Source organism: Amphiprion ocellaris, chromosome 1 (genome assembly GCF_022539595.1).
Source record: "Amphiprion ocellaris isolate individual 3 ecotype Okinawa chromosome 1, ASM2253959v1, whole genome shotgun sequence".
In the NCBI taxonomy this organism is placed as follows: domain Eukaryota; kingdom Metazoa; phylum Chordata; class Actinopteri; family Pomacentridae; genus Amphiprion; species Amphiprion ocellaris.
This window is the reverse complement of record NC_072766.1, coordinates 32,807,970-32,834,197: the sequence shown is the minus strand read 5'-3', so window position 1 is coordinate 32,834,197 and position 26,228 is coordinate 32,807,970. Positions and strand designations below refer to the sequence as shown.

The following is a 26,228-nucleotide window of genomic DNA, read 5'->3' as shown; positions in this document are numbered from 1 at the left end:
TTTACTAGACTAATATAAAAGGAAAAACATTTGGGCATATTTTAAGGGGAAATTACTGCCAATTGCCATGTGCTGACAGTCAGATATCACTATGTATATACAGAATACACAAACTGCCATCTTTATTGAAAGTAACAGGTTAGAACACACTGTCTTGATGCTGTTTAAAGGTATTTCAGGAAGCGATATCAGCAAAATCATTATTAAAAAAGCAACAATATGCGGGGGGGACTGACGTAGTGAAAAAATACACAAATATACAGATTGATACGATTAGCAGTGTTACTACTACATTTCATTATATATCGGCCAGTTGTCTGGTGATCTGGTTTCCTTTTTTCTACTCTAATTTTCTCAGCTTAACTCTCTAAACGGGGATAAAATAGCACACAAGGTTATTGGATTGCTGACTCAATAGTAAGAATGACTGATAGTCCCATTTAGTTTGTCTCTGTTATTACCAGAGTAGCACTGAGAGAGTGTGTGTAACTGTCCTGTCTGGCCAATAGAGTTTCAATCTATTGCTCTCTAGTGTGTGTGGTGGTTACCTCATTTCTTTGCCATCAATGACACTGACTGGCCGGGGACCTGAATTGTCAAGTAAATTTCCCAGAGGGCTAACACAGACCGATAGGTGGTGACGTGCAATCAGCTGGTTTCTGCTGTCTGTGAGTAATGGCTGTTTGGCCCTGGAGAACTCAGTATCCGTGGAGGTGTTTGTCGGCAAAGTTGCTGAGAGTCATAGAAACTATTCTTGATCTTCTTGATTACATGAATAAAATGTATTAATTTAAATTAATAAATAACATAGCAAGCTGGGTCTAGCAAAACTAGTATTGTGTTCAGTTGAAAAACACTGTATACTGAGAGACATAGCGAGAGATATGGGGAGAGATGGGAACACCTGTCTCTGTTTAAAGATGGTCTAAGACATCCTCCTTGCATTTTCACTGACTGTCCACTGACTCCTGGTCAGTGACCTTAGACTGCTTCCCGTGCATGCATTTTTTGGTCTGGTGTTCACAGACAGCTGATGCTGCCTATTCAGACAACATCAGCTGAAATTTGATGTTTGAGGCATGTAGCTCTCTCTCCCCCGTCACTTAGATGCTGACCCAAGTATTTCAGCCTATTGCTCCCGGCAGAGAAGCAGCCAGAGCTTTGGTGGGACTCCGACCAGGCAAAAACAGAGTTCAGGACTACACCGTTTAGTTCTGGATGCTAGCTGCAGCCAGTGGTTGTAATCTTTCAGCACTTTTTGACACCTTTTTGCATTTATTTTAAATTAGCATGAAGGACTAGCTAGCTCTCCTGGACTTGATTCTCTGGCTATTAAGGTTTACAAACAATTGTGTGAGAGAGAGAGAGAGAGAGAGAGAGAGAGAGAGAGAGAGAGAGAGAGAGAGAGACAGAGAGACAGAGAGACAGAGAGAGAGAGAGAGAGAGAGAGAGAGAGAGAGAGAGAGAGAGAGAGAGAGAGAGAGAGAGAGAGAGAGAATGAGCTCGGTTAATCTCCAGGGAATCCTTAGCAACAGGTGTCCCCACCCGTCTCATCTCTCATCTTTCAACTTTGCTGCCCCCTGCGCCCACGGAGGACCACATGCATCTGTGACGGATGTGCATCAATCCTGAGGAACATCAGCAATGCATCCAGGAGGCACTTTGCATCTACTGTTACCAATTGGATCACTTCATTGCTTCCTGTCCAGTAAAAGGGTCAGCTCATCAATAAAGAGGAGAGTCCTGGTGAGCCCAACCCAGGTTCCCCTGGTTCTCCAGTGCTTCCTGGATCACCTGCTCTTTGTGGAAGTGGAGAAGTGCACTGTTACCTTTCTGCGGTATGTGGTATCTAAGGGGGAGGTGAGGATGGACAATGAGAAGGTGAGAATGGCCATGGAGTGGACCACTGCTGTGAAACACAAACAAGTATAAGACTGGCCTCAACTGCCTGGCCTCCCGCAATCCCGTCTCCCGGAGCGCACAGCTCATACAGGTTGAATACACCAACAGCACCCTGCATTGCTCCTCCACTGACCTCTCCCCCTTCCAGTGCTCCCATGGTTATCAACTACCAATGTTCTCTGCCCTGGAAAAGGAGGTGAAGGTTCCAGCTGCCCGAGCCCTCATTCAACATGTAGGTGCAGCTGGGCTCATGCCTGACAGATCCTCCTCAGAAATGCCACTCATAATCCGGTGGCGAACTGCTGTCAGACTGTTGTTTCTCAATACAGATGTGGGCTTTTTCTCAATACAGCTGTATTTTTAAGTTATTAATTCCTCAACTGTGAGGCTGTAACTCCCTAGATCCATGAAATCCACCCCACAGTCAACGTTCGTTGGTGCTGGCCACTCTTCGTCCGCATCTCTGACTCATCAGTGGTGGACCAACCTACACAGTCAAGAAGCTGTTGTCTGTCCGTCGCAGAGCATATGGTCACAGGTGCCCGGTGGACTGAAGAAAGGACATGGGTTTCCGCCAACAACATTCTGGTTCATGAACTCATCCGAACTTTTCATGGACTTTCGTCCCGAGGAGCCTGGGCCGTCAGGTGCTTGTCCTAGGAGCAGGGATATTGTCCCATCCAGCTCTCACTCTTAGGTCATGTTTTGCTTACTTCCTATTTTGGTTTGACATTTCCTGTTATGTGTTGCACTCACCCTTGTCTTGTTGCAGTTGTCTTCATACTTGCTAGTCTTTGTCTGCCTTCCTACCTGTGTGATTACTTGCCCCGCCCTAATGTGCTCCACCTGTCTGAGATAGTCTCATGTGTCAGTGTTTATATGCCCATCCTTCTCCTCGTGTTCCTTGCCAGTTTTTCCTATGCCCTTGTGCCATTTTCTCCTTGTGCGTTTCCTACTGTCAATAAATCCTTTGGATATTTTGTGAGCCTTCCAAGTCATGCATTGCGAGTCTTTTCCCTGTTTGTACACTTCTGACACATATGTTGATCAGAAATGTCTTTATGACAAATCATGAACACAATTCAGAGAAAGCACATCTCCCTCAAAATGTAACTGAGAATGCAGTTTAGTTGCATAGAGATGCAATTTTTAGGAAACAGAACTCCCTTGTGAAAACCTTTTTGCAGCTACCCTGTCACCACAAAGGATGTTGGCCTAATTGCATTTTTTTTTTTTGCTTTAACAATTTACCAAAACACGGCATGTTCTTTTGGATTGTCCAGAGTGACATTGTTTCTGAAATTAAAAATTTATGTTAAACTTTTACTAGTCAGTCCAGGTGCTTCCATTCAACTCTATTGCATTGCAGTGAGTACAAAAACATACTTTTGTGTTGAGAAAATAATCTTGAAGTTCCACTCAGAAGATTTTTCTGCAACTCTGAACCACTTTTCCACTGTAATTGTGATTGAGAAGCAGCGTAAAATGACAGTAAGTGGATGGTGAATTAAGATGTTTGGTCAAGTTATTCTACCTGAGGTCAAAAATAAACTTTTACTCTGTAGTTATGTAAAATGGACAAACTAAATATTTGCATTATCCAACCGTACGACAGAATATTGTGCACAAGAGTATATCCTGTCGCACTGTCAATCAGTCTGAAGGCTATAAGGTTTTGGGATCAGCATAACTTTGTGCTGCATTCAGGGTTTTTCATGGACTAACCCATCATAATTTTTGACAGCTGGTTTTGTTTACATATGGAGCAGGTGTTACAAGTGCTATGTGTGGGTGCACTTAACTGCAGATTTTTTGACTTCTAATCACAATTTAGGAAAAAAAATGTTCAGCCAAAGATTAGCACAGGCAATACCATACTGTTTCTGACTTCTGATTGGATGGGAAGCCTATAGCACACCTGAAAAGATGCAGGTGTCGCTCTGAGCATGCTTTACGTGGGCAGCAGTGCAACAAGATGCAGTTAACACTAACATATTATGACAATGAATGGTGCAATTGTACAATACCATATAAACAGCTTTCTATTTCCATATCCAGCAGGAGAAGGGTGAAATTAGCATTAATTTGTTGTGTTTGTGTCAGCCTCATGAATGTATGTTCAATATTTGCCCTGTTTATACCTCTGTTTTAGTTTCCACAAACACCTGAGGAATCTTAGTCTGTCCCAGTCCTGCTCCACATAGCTTTGTCTCTCTATTGTGGAAACTAGGTTTATTATTGCTTTTTAGCTGCCTGAAGCGACTGACAGTTACACTGATAAATGCAGTGAGATTGAACCAAAAGAGCAAACTGCCAAAAAACACACTCTCTCCAAAAAATAATTACATTTTGTGGTTTCAGTTGAACATATTAAAGAACCACATTGCTGTGATGTGTTATATTTTTTCAAACAGTGAAAATATAGATTGTCCCTTTTTTGCATAGCATAAGATGAGATAAAATTTTATTAGTAGTGAATGAAATTCTTTAAACATCTTTCACATCACTTTTTCAAATGTAAAAGCAGGTTCTCTGCACTGCCTGCCTCTCCAGAAATATGACTATGCATGATGGCGTGCAGATATTAACGCTTGCAGCTGCTTCCTTGCATATCTGATGGAGGCAGACGAGAGTGTGCCAAGTATCCTTCTTGTAAGTGCATCCAGAACAAAAGTAGCAGCAATATAAAGTAGTAGTCACATGGTACAAAACAATTGTACCTAATCTGGAAATGCCCTATGCCTCTGGTGATTAGCTTAGCGCCAGTTCTGTAAGCATGTTCAAAGATAAGGTTACCTAACATGATTAAAGTATAGGTCAAGTTACTGAAAAATTTCAATCATGCACTCGTTAATCAAAAAGCAGTTATACATATTTACTAATTACTCATGTGCAAAGATAATAAATTATTATTAGTCTCGTTACTTACCTCAGCTTTGCCAGGTGCCTGCAGTCAGCCCTAAATCCCCCAAACCAACAACTGGCATCTTACATTTCACACACAGAGAAACACCAAACAAGAGACTGTGGTGCAACAAACAGGCAGCCCTTCAGTTTGGACGACTTTACTGACCATTCAGCAACAGCTAGTGTAGCGTCTCTGACTGTACACAGGTCTCCGGAAGTCAGCTGTACAGTTCATGCTTTTTTCATTCTAAGCTGATCTAGGTGATTCCTGAATGCACACATACCTATAGCTAATATTGTCAAGTCAGCTAAGAACATATATTTGTCAGCATTCAGCATTAACTCCCAATAAGATAGTAAACAAGCTGACTAAATATCATACAAATATCGTGGGCATTAACAATTACTGTTTAAAATTATAATCCTAGATTATTTGATACCTGATGAAAGTAATTATTACTGTGACATGTTATTAAGTAACACGTTACAACACAAATGTAAACCACGTTCACTGGAATGACATTTCAATTGAAGAAATACATGTGTTTAATGTGCTAAATACAAAAAAATACACATCTGTTTGAAAGCAAACTAATTATATTTACTGTCACTGATTTACAGCATTTGTATTTGAGAGTCTTAACTGACCTGCTTGGATGCTGGGGAGCAGCAGCACTGCTAGAAACACAGCACTTATCTTCATCTCTTTCAGCCTCCTGCCGACAAACTTCACACCCAAGGCCTTCAAAGGCTGCGTCACACCTCCCAGCAGGCTTCAGTAGGGGCTTTAGAGTATGAAGTACCAAGTTCACAGAGGGAGGCCACCAAAGACACCTACAACATCAGAGTGAAATGCAGAAGACTAGGTAAGACGTGTACAAATAGGAAATTCTAAAGGACTTTCTGCTGTGCAAACAGTAGGAGGTCTGTTACATTTCTGGACAGATAGGATTCCTTTAGAACATCAGTTTCAATAGTTGTTTTTGCCTTTCAAAGACTTTATGATAGTAGATGTTTCTACTATGTGTAATGTAGGACGACATACATACAACGGTTCCAACATCCTTGCATAGACTTAAGACATACAGCAATGTTTTGTAAAGAAAAGACAAAACCCAAATTATTTTTTAATAAACAGTTTTTCTTCAGGTATCTATACAGTTGAAAGCACATATCTTGAGCTGCACGACCCATTGTTTTTCCATGAACAATGCAGCTGAACACTGCAGTGGTAAGTCCTACTTTGATTTTACCCCAAGTACAGTGGTAGGGGTAATTCTGCATAAAGAATATTGTTCATAACTAACTTCATAGTTAGCATTATTTGCTAACTATGAAGTTACCTAGTAATGCTACATGAGATTTGTTTTTTATTTGACATGTAATCACACCTTTTTCTCAGATTTGTGATCACAGTTCTAGCAATGAACAGCATTGTTTCATATTGTGACATATGTCAAATTTTAAATGTTGGACTGTTTTTATTCACATCACAAAAAGTCTCACTGGAAACAGCAGTAAGACACTGTTAGTTTGGATAAACACTTAAATGGTCTTGGCTAAGCCTCTAGTCAAGCAAGCAAAGTCTCTTTGATAAGATCAAAGGTATTTCTGAGACTGCTCAAATCAGCATAAGAATTTTCATGTACACACACGCTGACACAGACACACACAGGCACACACACACACGCAGACACACACACACACACACATACATACAGTTGACTGGAGAAGGACCTATGATCTTCATAATGTTTGGACAGATAAACATGCAGTTGCACATCTATTGCACAGCCATGACATTCTCCAGTGTCAAAAACATGACAGTAGCATTATTTCTATCCTTGGAGAGTCTAGTCTGAGTCAGTAGTGTAGAAAGTCTCACAGCAAAGCAAGGCCAAGCTGGCGGCGATGACTGGAGGTTATTCCTGACGACAGCTACTGCATGTACATCTACAATAAATCAATAAATCTCCATAAAAGCGGTGACATCTTGCATTTTTAATTGCTGATTAATGTTGTCAAAATATTTACTGAAGTTTAAATAACAGAGCGGTTGTTTTGGCTTGTGAAGATACTTCTACCTTGCATGACTGCCAGAAAATGGTCTGAGTCACTGTGGACTGCACAGCATCCTGGTGTTGGCTTTGATTGGGTTTAGTTCTACAATTCTACAGTTCCATTTAGCAGACGCTTTGATCCATCTGAGAGTAGATACAACACAAGCAAGGATCGAGTCTGGAGAAAACAACCTGAATAACAGCCATAAAATAAGTTCAAGTATGATAATAGGACTGTGGTGCCTACAGGCAGACATAACAGGATTTTTTTTTTTCAGTCTGTCAAATGCAAAGGTGTTGAGTGAAGAGAGGCTCTACAGATTTAACAGAGTTTGATAACTCGTTCCACCATTGGGGATCCACAGAGGAGAAGAGTCTAGCTATTGACCGACCCTGTTGTGGTGGTTGGATCAGGCGCATTTTGTTGGAGGCAGGGAATGTAGACCTGAATGACGAGAGTTCAGGTAAGAAGGAGCTGTTTTTATTGTAGTTTTGAATGCAAGTGTCAGAGTTTTGAATTTTATGTGGGCAGCAACTGGAAGCCAGTGAAGGGATCTGAACAGCAGGATTTCAATCCAATTCAGTTTAATTTATATAGTGCCAATTACAAATCAAATTCTTTCAAGACGTTTACAGAACCTATATGCCTGAACCAGTGTTGGTCATCATAGTTTATGATAAGATTAATACTGCAATTAATCACGTGTAATACACAGTGATGGGATGATGTGCTGTTTTTAGCTTATTGAAAACCAGACGTGCTGCTACATTCTGGATGATCTGCAGAGGTTTGACCGTGCATGTGTGGAGGCCTGCAGGAGTTTAAAGAGTTGAAGTCAGTGTGTGATATAGCCTGAACCAGGAGTTGTGTTGCATGTTCACACAGGAAGGGTTTGATCTTCCTGATGTTGTACAGAGTGAATCGCCACAAAGGCTGTTGACATAAAGGAACCCTATAATAATTAACCATAATTCATTTTATCATGTAATTTCCTTGCTGTTTGATTTTGGGTGACAGAGTGAGTTTCTCTGTGCAGTCAGCTGTAGTACAATGGCACACTGTTCTAACTTAATGAGCCAGTCACAGTCCAATATTTCAGCTTGTTTGCTAGACATTAACTTGCTAATGCTGCTTGTCTGTCTCTGCTTCTTGCCAAAAACACTTTATCTCTGTCAAGATGTTTCTGTGTGTGAATTCAAGTGTGTGCATACAATCGTGAGCAAAAGTCAACATGTACTTGTAAAGACCTTGTCCAGTATGCTCCAGCCCTGACTCCTAAAAATGATCCTCCTGTACAACTGAATTTGCAATCTCAATTATCTATATAGGGTAATATATTTTCTCCCAGATTACATTTGTTTGTGATGAATCATACAAATATTTGTAATCAATATATTTTAACATTTATTGTATTGCTTCACAACTGTTCTTTGCTCCTTTTCAATTAACCAGTCAAACATTAGTTAGGGTGCTTAACCCAGAAAACGGAGAAAAACCTACAACTTTTATAAAAGGGTGTATTTGAACCCAAATCATTACATTTTCTGAAACCTGTTCAATTCCAATCCATTCAAAAATCTTTATTTGTCCCTTGGGGGTAACTTAAGAAACACAGAGCAGTTGGATCAACAAATAAATAATTTGAGGTGCAGGTGGATTGACTATAAAATAAGTTCAGTGCCGTGTACGTGATGTATAGAATATGCTATGTCTCGATGCAACAGGGAGATCACAAGCACAGATGAGCAAGGTGGGTCCAGCACAGGGCACATGGGGGCAGGGATGGTTGAGTGTTTCATTTCTTTTGTTACTTAAAAAATGAATGAAATAAATCCAATGCAGGTGGGGAACGTGGTCATCAGCAGCACATACAACAGAAACAGCGCAAACTGAGTTGGAAAAATGACAACAAATTTCAGATAAGCCATCTGTGTTGTACCATCAAACATCACAAAATTCGTCAGATCCACTGTTTTTACAGAAACAGTCATGAGTAGATTTGTTGAGTGGATTGTTAGAAGATGCTAATCGCCCAAAATCACAAGTGATTTTCCACAATGGTGGAAACGCTTATGTGGGCTTATTTGAACTTTCACTAAAGTGATTGTTAGACTGCATGCATCATTGTGCCTGTAAGATCTACATTCCTGGATAGACCCACACATCTGGTGGTGTAGAAGTAAAGGTGAGAGTGATCACAGAACTGTTCAAAGTACCCTCCAGCTTGTATTGCCATGGATGCATTATAAGTGTGGCTGTCTCACGAGGATGCTAACATGCTATCTTCTCAGGGAACAAAAGACTTCTGACTTGGCAATGAAAGCTGGTTCAGTGCCTGTTTCTGGCAGACAGTCTGCAAGGTAACCTCAGAGAAATACGCTACATAGTTGATCACTATTATGAACCATAAGTGTTTTAATCATGAAAGCCTGGAAAAATAAAGAACAAAAATGAACACTGTCAAAAATATATAATTTGTAATTTTACAGGATTTCTCTGATTTATAGGGCAGCTGTTGTTCTGTTTTAAAATTTCTCAGTAAAAATAAATAAATAAACAAATGTCATCCAATGTCCACATCCAGTGTAAAGTAACATCAAAAACCTGCCTTTGTGAAGAACCATAAAAACTGCTATAGTTTTTTTGAAGAATTTTTTTTTCCACATAAAAAGACCAGTAAAATACATTTACAAAACTTATTGTAATTTCCCAAATATTTCCTTAACTTATGAGATAAAACAGTTTTTGTCATAAAAATGGTGATAATTACGGTAGCAGCTGCACTACCGTTAATGAACAAGTGACTCCATCATGTAGATCAGCTGGGGGGATGATTTTAACATCATAACTTTTCATGATATTTACAGTGGAAGACTACAGCTCATTTTCTGTGTTCAGTACTGTAGCATAAAGGGGAGGCAGTTGGCCTACTGACACTTCTGCGTTAGCAAGCACAAAGAACCATAGGAATGTTAGACAAGTAATAATGTGATTGTTATTTCAGTTGTATTGGGGTTGAATTTTAATTATTGTGGATAAATGTGGAAGCCCCACATTTGTGCATTGTGGGGCTTTAGCTAGCAATAGGCCACCATGACAGACACATCTGTAGCGGTTTATAGCTTCTGGACACTGTTCATGTACATATATGGAGTCAATGCCCAATTGGACAGCATTCGAACAGCCATGTAACACACAGGGTACAAGAAATGCACGGTCAAATCTGGAACATACATTTCTTAAGAGTTTCTTACACATGGTTTGACAATTTCTAAAAGGTAAAACCATTCACATAAAAGTTGCCTTTTTAATGTTAAAGATATGTTAAATCTACAAAGCTTTAATTAAATGTTACATATAAAAACAGATAATACACTTGCTATGATCTAAAATTAACAGTAGATTCTTGCAATTTGAAGTCACACTACTAGTTTTACAACATTTAATAATAAAAAATAATAAAATGACATGATAAAATCCAACTAATGTCAGTTTTTGCAAAATTACACAGCATCCCAGCTGCAGGAATATTAATTTCTCTGCATCCGCAAATTTGCACTTACGCTAGCACTGCATCAATGAACCCTCTCTGAAGGTCTTGTGGAGGGAAGCAAGATCACATCCACAGAGATGTGCTGCCAGAAGCAGCTCTAGAAAGCAGACAAACCCAGTTTACTGTGAGGTGGCTGCTCGTTCTGAATGGATTACCTGGAAGCAGTGGGCAACTGGGGAGCAGGACTATACAGGACTATATGATAGACGAACAGCTTTTAGCTTACACCTTCAAGTTTCGAACAAGCACAAAACTCAATAAAAAGATTTTTCAGTATATAGGCTTTTTAAGACCCATTACTTCAAGTATAATATACCAAGCTTTGGCATGTAAATTATGGAGTGTGGAGACCTTTAATATAGAAGTAATTCCTAATGACGTTGCCATGCCCATTTCTACAGCTCAATGTGTAAAAACTACGTGAATAAGAGAGATAATAGTGGCTATTACAGCTAACTGCAATGGGAGCTATTGTACATCTGAGACTGCCATATTCATCCCCACTCACCAGTATGTTTTGCGAGGCTTTCTCTAACTGCAGTTAAACTGTCCTCTAACAAAACTCAAGAGTTACTCCCAGTGACGGAATATTTCACGCACTCTTGTCGGATGACCTCAAGTCATTTTTATAAAAATAAACAAAGTACACAGATGAGGAGTTATTTCACATGGAGGATTTTTAAAAATGGGAACCTCGGAAAAAAGGCAATCGGGTCTTCCTGAATACATCCTGACAGTCACGAAACTGCCAGGAAAGGGGGAAAACTTTGCTGCAAAGAGTGGAACCTCTTGATGCCAGATTTGGAAAATCTGTACACAGTGCTTTCAGCTGTGTAACTGCAACTGAACCTTCAGCTCTGATTAACACTGGTGTTCTGAAGACTGCATTTAACCTTCCCAAAACCAAATGGAAGAAAACAGTGAAGCTGTTTTCTTCCATTTGTTCAGCTCTCCATATGGTCTGAAAAAAGCAATGACAACACATAAAAACTATTGTGAAGGACTAGAATATGTTTGATTCAACAGCAGTAAATACTAACAACTGGTTATGCATCTTCCTTGACCTATTACAATCCAATACAACAGTGTAAGATGAGAAAAAGTCATTGTTGTGCTCAATCTGGCAGGGGAGACAGGCAGTGGACAAGGTGATTAGAATATAGATTTTGATGCAGTTGGCTATTCCAGGGAGCAATTTTGTTTTTCCTTTTGCTTTAGCTGTACCCAGAAGAAAGCACTTCCATCTGTCCTTGTGATACCTGGGGGTGCCTTGTGAAGACTGTAGGAGTTAGCTAGATAAAACAGAAGTATATATGGAGTACTTGTTGGAAAACTGATGAATGGATGTCTTCTCCATGAACACTCCTATTTGTCAAAAACCTGTTCCTCATTACCTTAAATTACCCTTCCAGCATTCATTTTCATCGCTGATCTTTATGTCATATTTACACTGTTGAGCATTTACAAAAATGCATTTCCAGAACAAGACATGGAACTCTAGAAATGTCTATTAGCACTACACTTATGTGTTAGCATACAGTTTTACTTGCTGCAGCTATGAGCAGAACCATATTAAGTATGGTATTCACATGGGCTTCACCATACTTGCAATACTGCCTTAATGATGCTGTGGGTGGATTGTTGGAGTGCATTTAAACCTAGCCATTAAATCCAGACTGTGACTGAACTGTTTCTCCATCTAATGAGGATAACGTAAGGATTTATGATACATTTATTTAGAACAAATTTTATTCCAGAAGTACCCCCAGGAGTCTTTGCATGTGAATGATGTCTCTGGTTTCAGCTATAGGTTTTTCACACTCTCTGAATGAAGGCAAGGCCATTGATAATATATTTGAAGTTTTCCATTTTAACTTTCTCACCAGAATTACCATTGTTAAAACCCTTAGGCCCAGAGAAATGGGGTTAGTTGGCACTTTGATTATTTTTATGTGTTCTACAGCTTAAGAGGTCATATATATATATATATATATATATATATATATATATATATATATATATATATATATATATATATATATATATATATATATATATATATATATATATACATACATACATACATATATATATATGAAGCTATATATGTACACTCCTTTAGCCTCTTTTTTTTCCAACAAATGCTTCAGAACACATTGGACGGAGCTTCACGGTATAGATGGACAATGACCTGAAGCATACTGCGAAAGCAGTCAAAGAGTTTTTTAAGGCAAAGAAGTGGAATGTTCTGCAACAGCCAAGTCAGTCACCTGACCTCAATCCCATTCAGCATGCATTTCATTTGCTGAAGACAAAACAGAAGGGAAAATGGACAAAGAACAAGCAGGAACCGACAGCAGTAGGACAGGTAACCAAATATTAAAAGTGACAATTTGATTTATGAATGTGTCAGTGGGGCTGCACAGTGGTGTAGTGGTTAGCACTTTAGCCTTGCAGCGAGAAGATCCCTGGTTCGCGTCCCGGCTTTCCCGGCATCTTTCTGCATGGAGTTTGCATGTTCTCCCTGTGCATGCGTGGGTTTTCTCCGGGTACTCCGGCTTCCTCCCACAGTCCAAAAATATGCTGAGGTTAATTGATCATTCTAAATTGCCCGTAGGTGTGAATGTGAGAGTGCTTGTTTGTCTCTGTATGTAGCCCTATGACAGACTGGTGACCTGTCTAGGGTGTCCCCTGCCTTCACCTGAGTCAGCTGGGATAGGCTCCAGCCCCCCCCCCCCGGATGGAATGTGTCAGTTTGTCCAATTACTTTTGGTCCCTTAAAAAGGTGGAGGGCACATCTAAAATGTGTTGCAATTCCTACACCATTCACCTGATTTGGATGTGAATACCCTCAAATTAAAGCTGAAAGTCTGCAGTTAAAGCATATCTTGATTATATACATATATATATATATGTGTGTATAAGCTAATTATTTTACACTATAAAACCAGAAAGAGGAAGAAAGACTGTCAAAACATACTAGTGTGGGGTTTTTTTTCTCAGATGTAATGATGTCCCAGTTAAGTGACCATGGAGAGTCAGACATAGCAAAACAGAGCTTTTGTTGTCTGTTGCCAAGTCTGTCAAAGCACACTATCAATTACAGCACATTCTCCAAAAATGATTGCTGACAAAATATGGCTTTGTTCTTCTCCAGCAGCCAAAAAATGAGGAGGGTGTTCATTCTTTTAGTCTTATTTTGTTTTTTCATTAAGGACAAAATTTTAAATGTGTATCATTTAATGTGGATATTACCACAGTCTGTAAAGCAGTAGCAATGGTTTGTAGCCTTTATTCATGACATTGCCTAATCTCTGATAAACAATATCTTCTTTCAGGTCTTCCACATCCAGTTCACAGCAGGAGACCACAGGATAGATGGAGAAACTACAAAAGAAATACTACAAAGACAGATTTATCTCAAAATATGCTCATATTCCAAAACTGTGTATTTCCTCATTATAACTATAGTGTAGATAAAGGTAGCATCACAACATCCATTCTAAGGTTAGGTTTATGTTAGAGTAAACATCCAGAGCTGAAGCCATACAGTGGTTTCTGAGAAAAATTGCCCCATTCCTTTAGGGAGACACACTTTCTGCCACACATACAGTGGCACAGCCTCACACACACACACACACACTAGTACATTTGCGAGTAAGTAAGTGAGGGTGGAGGGCACTTTCAAAGATGTTTTTATGACTTCCACAGTAACAAAAACTTACAATTAATCTCTTGCAGAAACAAGCATTAAGTCCATGAATAGTTTGTAATAATATACCTCTGGGAAGTACAAAGTATTGGGTGGAACTCTGTAGCTGCATTAGTAACAGCTCTCTTTGAGGTCTACTTAAACACTAGCCAGATGGAGGTGAAGAAAATCTGCTGACTTCACACACACGCTTACTTTTTCCAAGTATATTTTTGTCTGAATAAATGTTTTGATCTCTGTCTGGTCTGCAGGAAGCCAATCCCATTACATCCTTAGGAATTCCAAGATTTGATAAGCTTTTACTGCATTCCATGTACCTTGCGAAAGTCACATATTCCAGCTGACTGGATGTAGTTATCATTGCCATGGTGTTTCAGTAGTCCATGACTTTCACCTACCAATGAGCTTCCGGTGGAGCTTCTATTAGGGTTCACACTGTCCCCCACTGATCCTAACCGCTCTGTACACTCCCCAAAAACATCACTTAAGGTCAGAAATGGAGAGACAAGGACATGACCCCTCACCAGATTCCAACCTGTGAGCACTGCCAACTGTGTTCCTTTGAACAGCTGCATAAGCTTGAACCGCTGCTGCCTGGAGTTCAGTTCTGGTTTCTCAAGAAGAAGACAAAAGCTTACATTTTTTCACAGGCTGCAAAACAGAACTTAACAGATGAACTGCTTCTCATAAACATGTTGTTTCAGCAAAACTGTTTCAGTGGAGTGCAAAAATATATAGACTGACCACCCGATAGCACTGACAAATATATTTTCACACTACAAAATGTCTCATTCAGAACATATATAACAATTCTAAGGTGTAAAAATATTTCTTTTTAAATCTTTTTTATGCTACTACTAGATTAGAAATTCTCAAAAATCAACATAAGCACATATGGCAGTGTCAACAGTTAACAAACTAAGTTTTCAGTTAAAAGCCACATATGTTTCCACACTAATACATTTAAAGCTGCACTTTACACTGCAAGTGTTTTTGTTGTTGTTGTTGAAGCATTTTTAAACGTTGTAACAAAATTGTGAATTTGACATGTCTAAGTCAGTAATGTTGTCAGGAAACTGACTGTAATCCAAGGCTTTGCAGAAATATCATTCCTAATGTTGTTTTTACTGTTCTCAATTGTTTGTGTTCAGCAGTATTCATTCCTGTTGGTTTATTATATTGCTTCAGCAAAAGAACTTATCGGTGTGTGTCTCCAAACTGAAAGGTATCTGTTTAAATTAAGGCACTGCAGCTACAAATATTTCAGTCTCCCAGTATGTCTGCAGTTGTAGTGAAACTTCACTTAGGGTGAGAAATGATCGAACCTTCCGTAGTTTTCGCTAAAGTAGCGTTTCAGCCATGTTTTTCAGTTGCCTATCTTACACATGCCTTAAACAGATACTCTCCTACAGATATGTTCTACACAGGCAGCATAACATAAGCAAAAGCATTTTTCTACACGTCAAGTGTAATTTACCTGCATTTACACGCGTCACTACAGTGACTGTACACACCACTCAGGAGTGAAAAAGCTAGCACTTCCTGTGTATGTTTTTCAGATTTTAAAAATCCTTAAATGTCTGTTTTATTTATCAGTTAATATTCTGGAAAGATACAACTATTAATAAATCATTAATAAATCAGAGACCTAATGCTGCATCACAGCAGCATGAGTTCTCCAGCAAGGAACAGAAACATGATTATCACCAGTGTTTACACAATGTCAATGCAGGGATTTGCATCCATCAACTTAAAGCATTTTTATTCTTCTATATTACAAAAAACACCAAGTTCAAATTAACACTTTGGTGAGGATCACATCTAGGGCACACACAAAGCAATTCTGCCCACAATACTAAAAACACGTATATCATTAGCAACATTCTGAGACCCGCAATGACAATGGATAAAATGATTCATTCAGCAGCCAGCAAGCCAGTTTTGATAGCAGACCTGTCTTGACACACATTCTAACAGGCAGGAGGTGGTGGTATGTGTGTGTGTGTGTGTGTGTGTGTGTGTGTGTGTGTGTGTGTGTGTGTGTGTGTGTGTGTGTGTGTGTGTGTGTGTGTGTGTGTGTGTGTGTGTCTTTCCTAAAAAGCAGTCTGGATTTGGTTGCAGGAAAATAACATTTGGTCACATACTGAACATGCTGTCCTCAACCTGATCCAGGTACACTTAACAAGGTTAGTCTGAGCATGAAAATGTGCAGAGACAGAAGAATGCACTCTGTCACACTAAAATGCACAAACACACGCACACACAAACACACACACATACACACACACACACACTTACACATCCAGAGAAACCCTACAGGAATAACAAAAACACATGAGGTCCGCTTTAGGCAAAAATAAAACTTGATTTGACACGATTCAGCATGACTTAATTCATAAATCCATTCATAACCTGAGGCATCATGAATTTGTGTGGGTTAACGTTAATAAACAAGTTGTTAAAATGTTGTTATTTTTTATACTCAGTAATACAGCTTTAAAAATTGTCAGTATTTTTTAACACTTGATATACTTTACCATTTTTAGCTTACTTGTTAGAAATAACAGCTTCAGCTGCTATGTTTATCATAAAACCTCTATCAAACCTAATAATGAAGAATGAATGAATACTGAACTGAAAAATATTGAGTCTGGGTGACTAAGAAAGCTTTATTTATACAGTCGTGAACAAAAGTTTGCATACGTACACTTGTAAAGACCACGTATATCATGGCAGTTCTGACTTTCCAACCACTCCTAAAAATCTTACTTTTCAATGATGATTAAAACACATTAGGTATTATTTCCAGTCACTCTCCCTCATTTGGTGATGGTAAATTGGTTTTACTTGCATGTCTAATTTTCATCATCCAAAAATGAAGCAGAGATTGATGCTTAACTGACAGTGCCTGTGGAATTATTAAAATTAACATAACATTACATTACAGAAAGGCTTACATTAATAATAACTGTAAGCAAATAACTAATTGTAATTATTCTTATAAAATGAACCAGTGTTGTTACTTGACCTTTGAGTTTTCTACTCCCTGTAGCATCTCTATTGGAGCCAATGGGGCTCGGATGCTAGCATTAGCTGCTTTGCTAAAGCTATCAAACAGGTTTCTCTGTTTTATGTTTATGGAATTTTGTACTTCTGAGGGTTTCATGAGGTTGCTGTTGTTACCTTCTTTACACACAACTACCTTTAGACACAAATAGCATGTAGCTGCGCTGTTAATAAATCTAGAAAAGTGAGCCCAAACTATCGCTTTCCATCATTATGCAGCTGTGGAGAGCAGCCAGCAGCGGTAAGACAGTACAGTGTCATTCTTCACTCCCTGACGGTTGCAACTTCGTCATCATTAGGTTACAGTTTTGGTCTACTTTAGCTTGAAATAACGTTGCACAATTTATGTCATAAATACCAACAACAGCACTGTTTGTCAAGGAGCTAAACGGTACTGAATTACTGACCCAATCACATACTGGTAACAATTAATACTGGTGTTGGGTACCCATCCCTACTAATGAGAGCGTCAAACGGGCCTGATTTAAATTAGTTCTGAGAAGCTACCAACTGTAGTCAATTGTAATCACACACAAGAAGTTAAGAGGTCATGCTAATAAGAAAATTAGATCAATACAGCTTTCTACATTACCAAACCCAATAACTCAAGTTGCTGTATGTATATTTTTGACCCAGTCGTATTTCCAAAAGACCTACACTGAATTCATGAAAGTATCAAAGTGCATGATTGTTTTTTGTGACAAAGGCGTTTTAAAGTTTCAAAGATTCCATTGAGAATTGAGTTATAGGAGTCATTGAAAAATGAAGCCTGTAATGATAGATATGGTCTTTACAAATACATGTAAACTTTTTTTCACAATTTATAGTATACCTAGTAGTGAAAATGCAGAGAAAGAAACAAAAGTGCTGTATGCAGAAAGACATGATAAAATTGTGAGGAAAAAAAAATGTAAAAGGTGATTGTGTTTCTCAGTTAACACACAAAGTATTGTTAAAACATGACTCTGGGTGGGGATCACTGCTACATGAAGGGTGGGCGAACTTGGTCATCATAGTTAGTGATAAATCATAAAAGTAAATGTAGCTGTGGAAACAGTGTTTTACTGTGCCTATTAAAGTTTAAGATATTTTGTTGACCCATCCATCCACCTGAGCATCCTACTTCCTGTCTCAGTGGATGTTTATTTTTGTCATTACTCAAGCCCCCCAACAACTAGCCAGGCTCCTAGCTTTACAAGCCAGTAAGAATTTGACCCAGGTGTTATGTAACACCTAACTAACAATAATCATTCAGCTAAATCTGTAATTAACAGTGCAGAGCTGTCAATCACACATGCAGACAACATTTTTCTCCTGAAGGAGTGAGAACAACAGCAGCTCACTGGTTCTCAGAAAAAAACAATCCATTCAGAACAGTGCAGAAATCAGGAGCTTTACAGTCATGGTGAAATGAACCATCTTTGCAGTGTTTTACCTGAAAACCAAAAGGTATACTGTATGGACATGTGAGATTGATTCATTTGGTAAAAGCAGGCACAATATGGGACCTTCAATGATTACTATGTTCACAGGAGGAAAGGAAAGCTCATTAGTGCTGGTGTGGTTGTCTGACACTTTCTCGAATAAATGAGATTCTAATCCTGACCTGACATGATTAAAAACAGTAATTCCAATATACATCTTTTGTGACCAAAATAGATAATGTTGCACTGGAACGCAATGAAATAAGTATAAATTTTAGTGTGCTGAATATAAGAGCGACCTCAGTTTTGAAACCTGCTGGCTAAAATGAAAGATCAGAGGCAGCAGAATGATCTGAGACTGACTGACAGGCCGACATGCTCTCCTTTAAGCTGTCTCTCTCTCTCTGATCAATATGTCACAATGATGAAATGATGTAATCTCTCAAGAGTTACATTAAAGAACAGGAAAGGGAGAAATAACCTCATTAAAGCCAGCAGTAGCATCAACAACAAGCATGAAGTACGATCCTCAGCAAGCCCTGCAGCCACACTGTGATCCCTGCACAGTCAGAGAATATACCATCTGAAAATGTAAGTGTGATGAAACTGAAACAAACGCTGCAGTGCCCTAAATGATGAAACTTATTTGAACATGATTATTATTTTGGTGGTGTTTGTGTGTGTGTCTGTGAGTGTGTGTGTATGTGTGTGTGAGTGTGTGGTGTGTATGAGAGGAAGCTTGATTATTATAATGATGGTAGTGGATACAGTGGAAACATTTTTTTTAATCTATAAAAAGGTCACATAGAAATATCTTTCTGTGTGTGTTATGTGCTGTCTGCAGTAAAGTAACAGAAATATAATGGCCTTGTCTTACATTTTAGTCATTATGGTCTATGGCCTTTGAATAGGTGAAAGAAAGAGAGGGATATGTCATGCAATACAGGTCCTTGGTTGTAATTAAAACCATGGATATCTCACATACACTACCGGTCAGAAGTTTGAGAACACCCCAATTTTTCCAGTTTTTTATTGGAAATTATGTATGTTAATGTCTCATTGTACTCTGAAATGAAAGCATTGAACAAATAAACAAATTAGATTAAAAAAAAATCTAAACCAAAATGTATTCTAAACTTTTGACACATCAATGTAGCCACCTTTGGCAGATATAACAGCTGAAGACACTCGTGGCATTCTTTAAACAATGGAAATCAAATATTCTTCAGAAAGTTCTTCCCAACTCTGTTGCAGAAGTTCCCATAAATGTGTGGCACTTGTAGGTTCCTTTGCTTTCACTCTTCTGTCCAGTTCATCCCAAACCAGCTCCATGGGGTTTAAGTCCAGAGACTGTGCTGCCACTCCATGTTTTCAAGCTTATCATCTTGTTCTTTTCTCCTAAGGTAGTTTTGGCATAGCTTGAACTTATGTTTTGAGTCATTATCTTGCTGTAGGATTAACTCCTGATCCACTAGGAACATACCAGAGGGTACTGCATGGTGCTGCAGAATGCTGTGGTAGATGTTTTGGTTCAGGGTTCCTCTCACTCTGTACAAATCACCGACCCTGGATCCAGCAAAACAGCCCCAGACCATCATGCTTCCTCCTCCATGTTTGACAGTTGATGTCACACACTGAGGAACCATCCTTTCGGGTACTCGACAGCAAACAAAAATCCTGTGTAATGAACCAAAGGTTTCAATTTTTTATTCATCAGTCCATAATACTTTCTTTCAGTCTTCAGTAGTCCACTGGTGGTGTTTCATGGCCCAGGCAAGCCTTTTTTGTCTTGCTACAACTCCACCTGTCATACCTGCAACTCAAACTCTTCTCTTCACAGTTAAAACTGAGACTTGTTTCTACGACAACTTTTCAGATGTGCTTGAAGCTGTTGTCCTGTGAGCTGCCTATCACCAAGCTGTTGACTCTCAGAAACTTGTCTTCTGATTCTGTTGTGGTTTTGGGTCTTCCAGGCCTCTCCCTGTCAGAGTTTCTCACCAGTTTCTGAGTGCCTTTTGATGGAGAAGAAAACTGTACTCACTGACATCTTGACTTTCTTTACAATTTCTCTGTAGGAAAGATCTAAATTTTTTTTAGTGTTATGATAGTCCGTCTCCCTTCTATTGTTAATTGCCTTTTCCTCGCCATTTTTACAACAACACACTACTTTCTGCAGTACAATACTGTTCAAATAATGCTCTCAAGGGTATGGTGCCACGGTGTGTTCCACCACTACTTTTATGCAGACAGAGGGGGTTGGAAGAAATCAAGAAAAGTTGGGACACCTGTAGGATTTGGTAGCAGCTTGATCAACCTCCATTGCTGCAGAACAGCTTTAAGTTAATTCATTTCTTGTTCCCTGAAAAAGGCCTTTTTGTATAATTCTTAAATGTACATTATTATTTTTGTTTTAGGTAATTTGACCTTTTTTTTAACCTCTGGCGGTTCACCACTTACTTTTGTACCATTTCAAGCTATTCATTGGACTTGAACTACTTGAATTACAATAAAAAACTGGAAAAACTTAGATGTTCTAAAAGCTTTGACCAGTAGTGTACGTCTGATGAAAATATAAAGACTGTATTTTGATCAAAACAACACAATACAAGTGGGTCATGGGGGCAGAAAGTAATTTCAGATGTCCTTCTCCACAGCATTGCCGTCCAGTTCCTCCTGACTGAACCATGCCTGAACCACTCCAACGGACTCTTTTTGAGACAAATTAGAAGCGACTCCACTCTGAGCTCCCTCTAAATGTCTGAGCACCTCACCCTATCTCTAAGGCTGAGTCCAGCCACCCTACGGAGGGAACCAATTTGTACCCACAATCCTGTTCTTTTGGTCACTACCCAGAGCTTAGGACCATAGGTGATGGATGGAGCATAGATCAGATGGTAAACTGCTGCTAATGTTGCACCAAAATCATCTATCCATCTCACAGTTATTTTTCTTGTCACTTGTAAACAAGATGCCAAGACATTTAAAATCCTCAGTTTGGGGCAGCAGCTTACCTCCACCCCCAGTGGAGCAATCAACCAGTTTCCAGCAGAGAACTGTGGCATTAGATTTGGAAGTGCTGACTTTCATCCCAGCCACTTCACACTTCGTTGCAAAACATCCTAGTGTGAGCTGAAAGTCACGGTCTGATGAAGCCAACAGAACCAAATCATCCACAAAAAGTAGTGCACTCAAATCCCCAAACCGACACCCCCCTCATCCCAGCTGCGCCTTGAGATGTCCATGGATGTCAAAAAGAATGAGATGATACCATTTTGAATTCATTAAGAGTTCAGTGGTATTGCACAGTAGGGTTTTGTGAAATGTACGCTGTACATTCCAAAGTCAAATTTCAACTTGATAGGATGTTTCTGTTAGGGTAACAGGAGAAATGGCTCTGGCGCCTGCTACCTCATTCATGTTTCTAGTCTAGCAGTTGTGATTCTCAGTCCTTGTTGACAGAGCACAGAGCCAGCAGGTTCCCATTGATGTGCTAAATAAATATACAAGGCACTTCTTTTAATCGCTTCTACCAATTAAGAATGTTGTCCTCTTGAGGTACAGCAACTATGCTAAGGGGAAGAGTGAAGGAAGAGTGAGAGAAGGTCGTAGAGTTGACAATGTAAAAGTTTCAAAGAGAACGACCTCCTGTGCCAAGACAGGCAGTCATACAGAAATAAAACTGTGGTGCAACTTAATTGGTAACTAGAATAGATTCCCCTAACATGTTCCTGCACAATAAAATACAGCATCTAGGTTTAGCCTCACTTTGAAGAGGTATGAACTATCACACATTCACACATAAAATGCAAGTCCTGATTTATAAGACTGCTATTATATCAAACCCTGATGTTGTTTATGACATTTATGACATTTAACATATTGCATTCTAAAAGGATAAGGAGTCCTTTCCCAGTCAATGTTCACATCGTTACCAACAAAACAGTGTATTACTGAAGAAAAGGTCACCAAATCAATGGTCAATGAAATCTTAAAGGATAGGGGAGAACAATATTCTGCATTTCTCTTGTTGCCATCAAATCAAAGGAAAAGACCAAAGTCAGAGTGTTAACTCATTTCTGTGATGTCCTTTCCCATCAATCCCTATCAACTGATATAGAAGCCCATTGTTTCATCAGTTAATAAACATAAAATCATAAAACTGTAAAACAGGACATCAACTAGATATTGTAAATTGTGAAAGACACACCAATCTTTTATTTTTTCCCACTGCTGATGCAAAACCGAAAGACAGCTGCAGAAAAATGGAAAATAGTGATATAAGTACAGTGCTGACAGAATGGAATTCAGATGACAGATGTTGCTGTTATTCAGCATGAACATGCAGCACAAGTTTGTACAAACTGCTGCTGAGCGTCCTGCTTTGGCCTCTTCCACAATGTCCCCTGTCCACTGGAATGACAGACTCCCATTTTACTGATCTAGCAACCACTACAATCTGCCCATATTAATCCTGACACAACGGGAACATTTCCTAACCTCTGGTTATTACTAGCTCCGATTTCTTCTGGGGAGAAAGAGGTGGGGTGTAGGCTCGAGAAAATACTCATATATTACTGTGTCCCTTTTATCAGTGACTAGTAAGGAACAGATTTGGCTGATATAATGAAAAGAAGGAAGGTAGATACACTGCGTAAGCAAGAGGCCAGAAGCCGAGAAGCAGGATTTAGGGTCACTGAGGTCATTTCAGGTTTATCCCTGAGTTTTCAGGGCTACATAGTTGTGGCAGATGTTCTAAGAGGAAGAGTGGAACAAAACCTGCTCCTTACCAGGGTGTGTTCCAGAAAGCAGATCAATGAGCATAAAAGCAAAACCTACTGACCAATCAGTTCTCTTGGAAATTAGCATCAAGATTCCTCGAAGATCCCATGGAGTTTGGTGAACTGATAATGAGAAGGTCAGGTAGGAAGGTAAGAGTTTTTGTTTTCATTTTTCTTCACTTGACAAGTATAGATATGAGAGATACAGATTCTTAATCAAGGGAACTCTAGTCTTCGTTGCTTTAGGCTATTTTTTTCCAACCAATTGCAAGAAAGTTCAAGGCATTTTCATTGTTGTAATTGCCGTTGTATAGCAACAGCCAATAATCCCATGAAACAGATACTAAAAAGTCACTAGTGTCTTGTATTTCTTGACCTTACTAGGTTTCCTGTAAGGCTACTTAGAGGTTTGAATTGTGTTTTTATATTTGTTCGTTCCCTGCTTCCAAGAGTGTGTAACATTTCCAGGGCTGATAAAGAATAGGGCTAAATTTCTGTCATACATGTCATAAGAACAGGCTACATATAAGCAGCACATTCATTTAAGTCAACACACAATTATAAATATAGTCAGATTAGTGTGTGCCTTAAAAATACAGCAGTGATATAAATAAGCCTAGAATTTAACACATACAGCAAATTTTTTCCAGCTTTCCTTCTTGGCTTTGGCTGCAACAGCTGTTTTGCTTTAAGCCTTTATCATGTTTTTAAATTTGTCAGTATCTGATATTTCAGGGTTGGGATGCACATATAACACTTGATAGCATAATGAGCTTATTTTTCTAAAGCATGCAAAGCTAGGTTACAGTTTTAAACATTGGCGTAACCCGATCACAAAATTCTGAGTATCTGAGGAGTTTTAATAAGACAAACAAAGACATACTAATACAAACTTCAAGCATTCACAATTGCCGACGTGCCAAGAGCTCTGCATCTCCTTAAGACATGAATAATGACCTCGCAGTCAGTTACAGTCACAGAGAGCTGCAACACCGCTATAAAGATGTGCTTCATTCGGACTGAGAGTGGGTGTGTGGAGGTGGGCACATCTGGAGAGGTGAGGAGGGAGTGTGGAAGGAAGAGAGGAAATAACTGTTGATTCTTGTGGAGGTGTTGCAGGCCTAAACCAAAATACCGAACAAACTCACTACCTATTTATTTCATTCCTCCCACAGTCTGCATGCACAGCAGCAACACTCCTTCTAATATGCTTAACAAAAAGCGTAACTAAACAGCTACCGAATCTCAATTTCCTGATAAATGAGTCCTGACACAGCACAGAGCTGCTTTGATATCTTTCCTAGAAACATTGCGGATGTTTTTTAATAAGATCACCTCATCTCAGTGTGCCATATTTCTGTGGGAACTTTGCCAAATGGCCCAGCATTTGAAAGTCAGATGAGAGGAAGACTTAAACACACACACACACACACACACACACACACACACACACACACACACACACACACACACACACACACACACACACACACACACACACACACACACACACACAGAGAGAGAGAGAGTCAGTAAAGCCAAACCGCACTTTATTTGCAAGTCCAATGTGTGAAGGTGAGGTATGAAATGGTTGGTTCGTTGAGCTGGCCTGTCAGGAACACAAGATGGAACATTTTGCACTCCCCTATTAATCTGGCTAAATCTCCTCAGTTTGGCAGGTTTGTTGATCTTTAAACCTGTAATGTGGCTGCCCCAGCACATCATACTATTTATCCATACAGCTAAGGTGCCATCAGAGCTACACAAATGGACCAGTGCTAAGACAGAGGCATGAATCCTTATAGCCAAACATATTTGCACTTGCACAACACCTGTTGCACTCACAACTACATTTCCTGTTACATTACAACTTTCTCATTCTGTTATTGCAACCCTTCTTGTTTTGCTCGTAGCTTTTTCTCCTGTCCATGCCTCCTGAGACTGAAGCTTTAATGCCCTTGTAGGGAGCGATCCTTGGAAGCGTAATAATTTAATCTCATTTAGTCCTCAAAGAAGATGGTGTATTAGTGTGTAATGGTTTGAATTAGGTGATGTTCTCTAGACTTAAATGCAGGGTGAAGCCATCCTTTAATCTGATAAGCTCCAGCTGGTCGTTAAGAACAACACAGCGCTGCTGGATATCGTTCAACTGATTCAACTTATACGACAAACTTCACTACACGAGTGATAATTTAAAAAATCTCTTGAAAGTTATGAGAAGCCAGTATTCCAGTGCTGAGTGTGTAATGTGTGCCTTCAAAAAACAGATCTGATAAGACTTTGATCTCATGAAACTTTCCATACTACTGAACCTGTTATTAGGAGGTCCGCTTCCTTGGCCAATAGAACAGTCGATTATAAAAAGACAATTCACAGCACCACGCATCACCTGGTGGGAAGAGTGACCAGCAGCAGGTGTGTTATTGCACCACAGAAAGTTGTTTCCCAGCATAGATGCAACAACCCAGTTATGGGACTCTGGGACTAAAAATTAGACACCTGTTGACTCCAACAGCACATTCCCCAATCTGCCACCATCTGTGTATCACTAATGTGCTCTGTTGCCTCCAAGTTCCTATTAAGTACAGAGTAAATATCAGACTCAGACTATTTGGCAGATCAGGGACCAAAGAAGTCCAACGCTGGCACAGTGCTAGCACCAGATTTTCTGTCTATCATTTAGTTTATGGTACTTTGATAAAATAACTGCATTTGTGAATGTGCAGCTTGTGAGCAAGGTATAAACTACAACACAAAGTTTGACAAAATGATCTAAACTCAAGGTTAGGGTTTTTAAGAGTTTAGTTTTCAAACATGGAGTTAAC

At 39.3% G+C, this 26,228-nt stretch overlaps 1 protein-coding gene across 3 annotated transcripts in view; it reads right to left on the bottom strand.

Moving 5' to 3' along the window:
• The window catches only part of LOC111564509 (cell migration inducing hyaluronidase 1), a 142,390-nt gene that overhangs the window by 61,269 nt on the left and 54,893 nt on the right, over positions 1-26,228 (bottom strand). For all 3 annotated transcript variants that reach the window (XM_055010919.1, XM_055010917.1, XM_055010922.1), the window contains one exon: positions 5,458-5,643. In XM_055010919.1, the coding sequence (XP_054866894.1) occupies positions 5,458-5,512 (55 nt within the window). In that variant the 5' untranslated portion in view covers positions 5,513-5,643. The remainder of the gene's footprint in view (positions 1-5,457; positions 5,644-26,228) is intronic.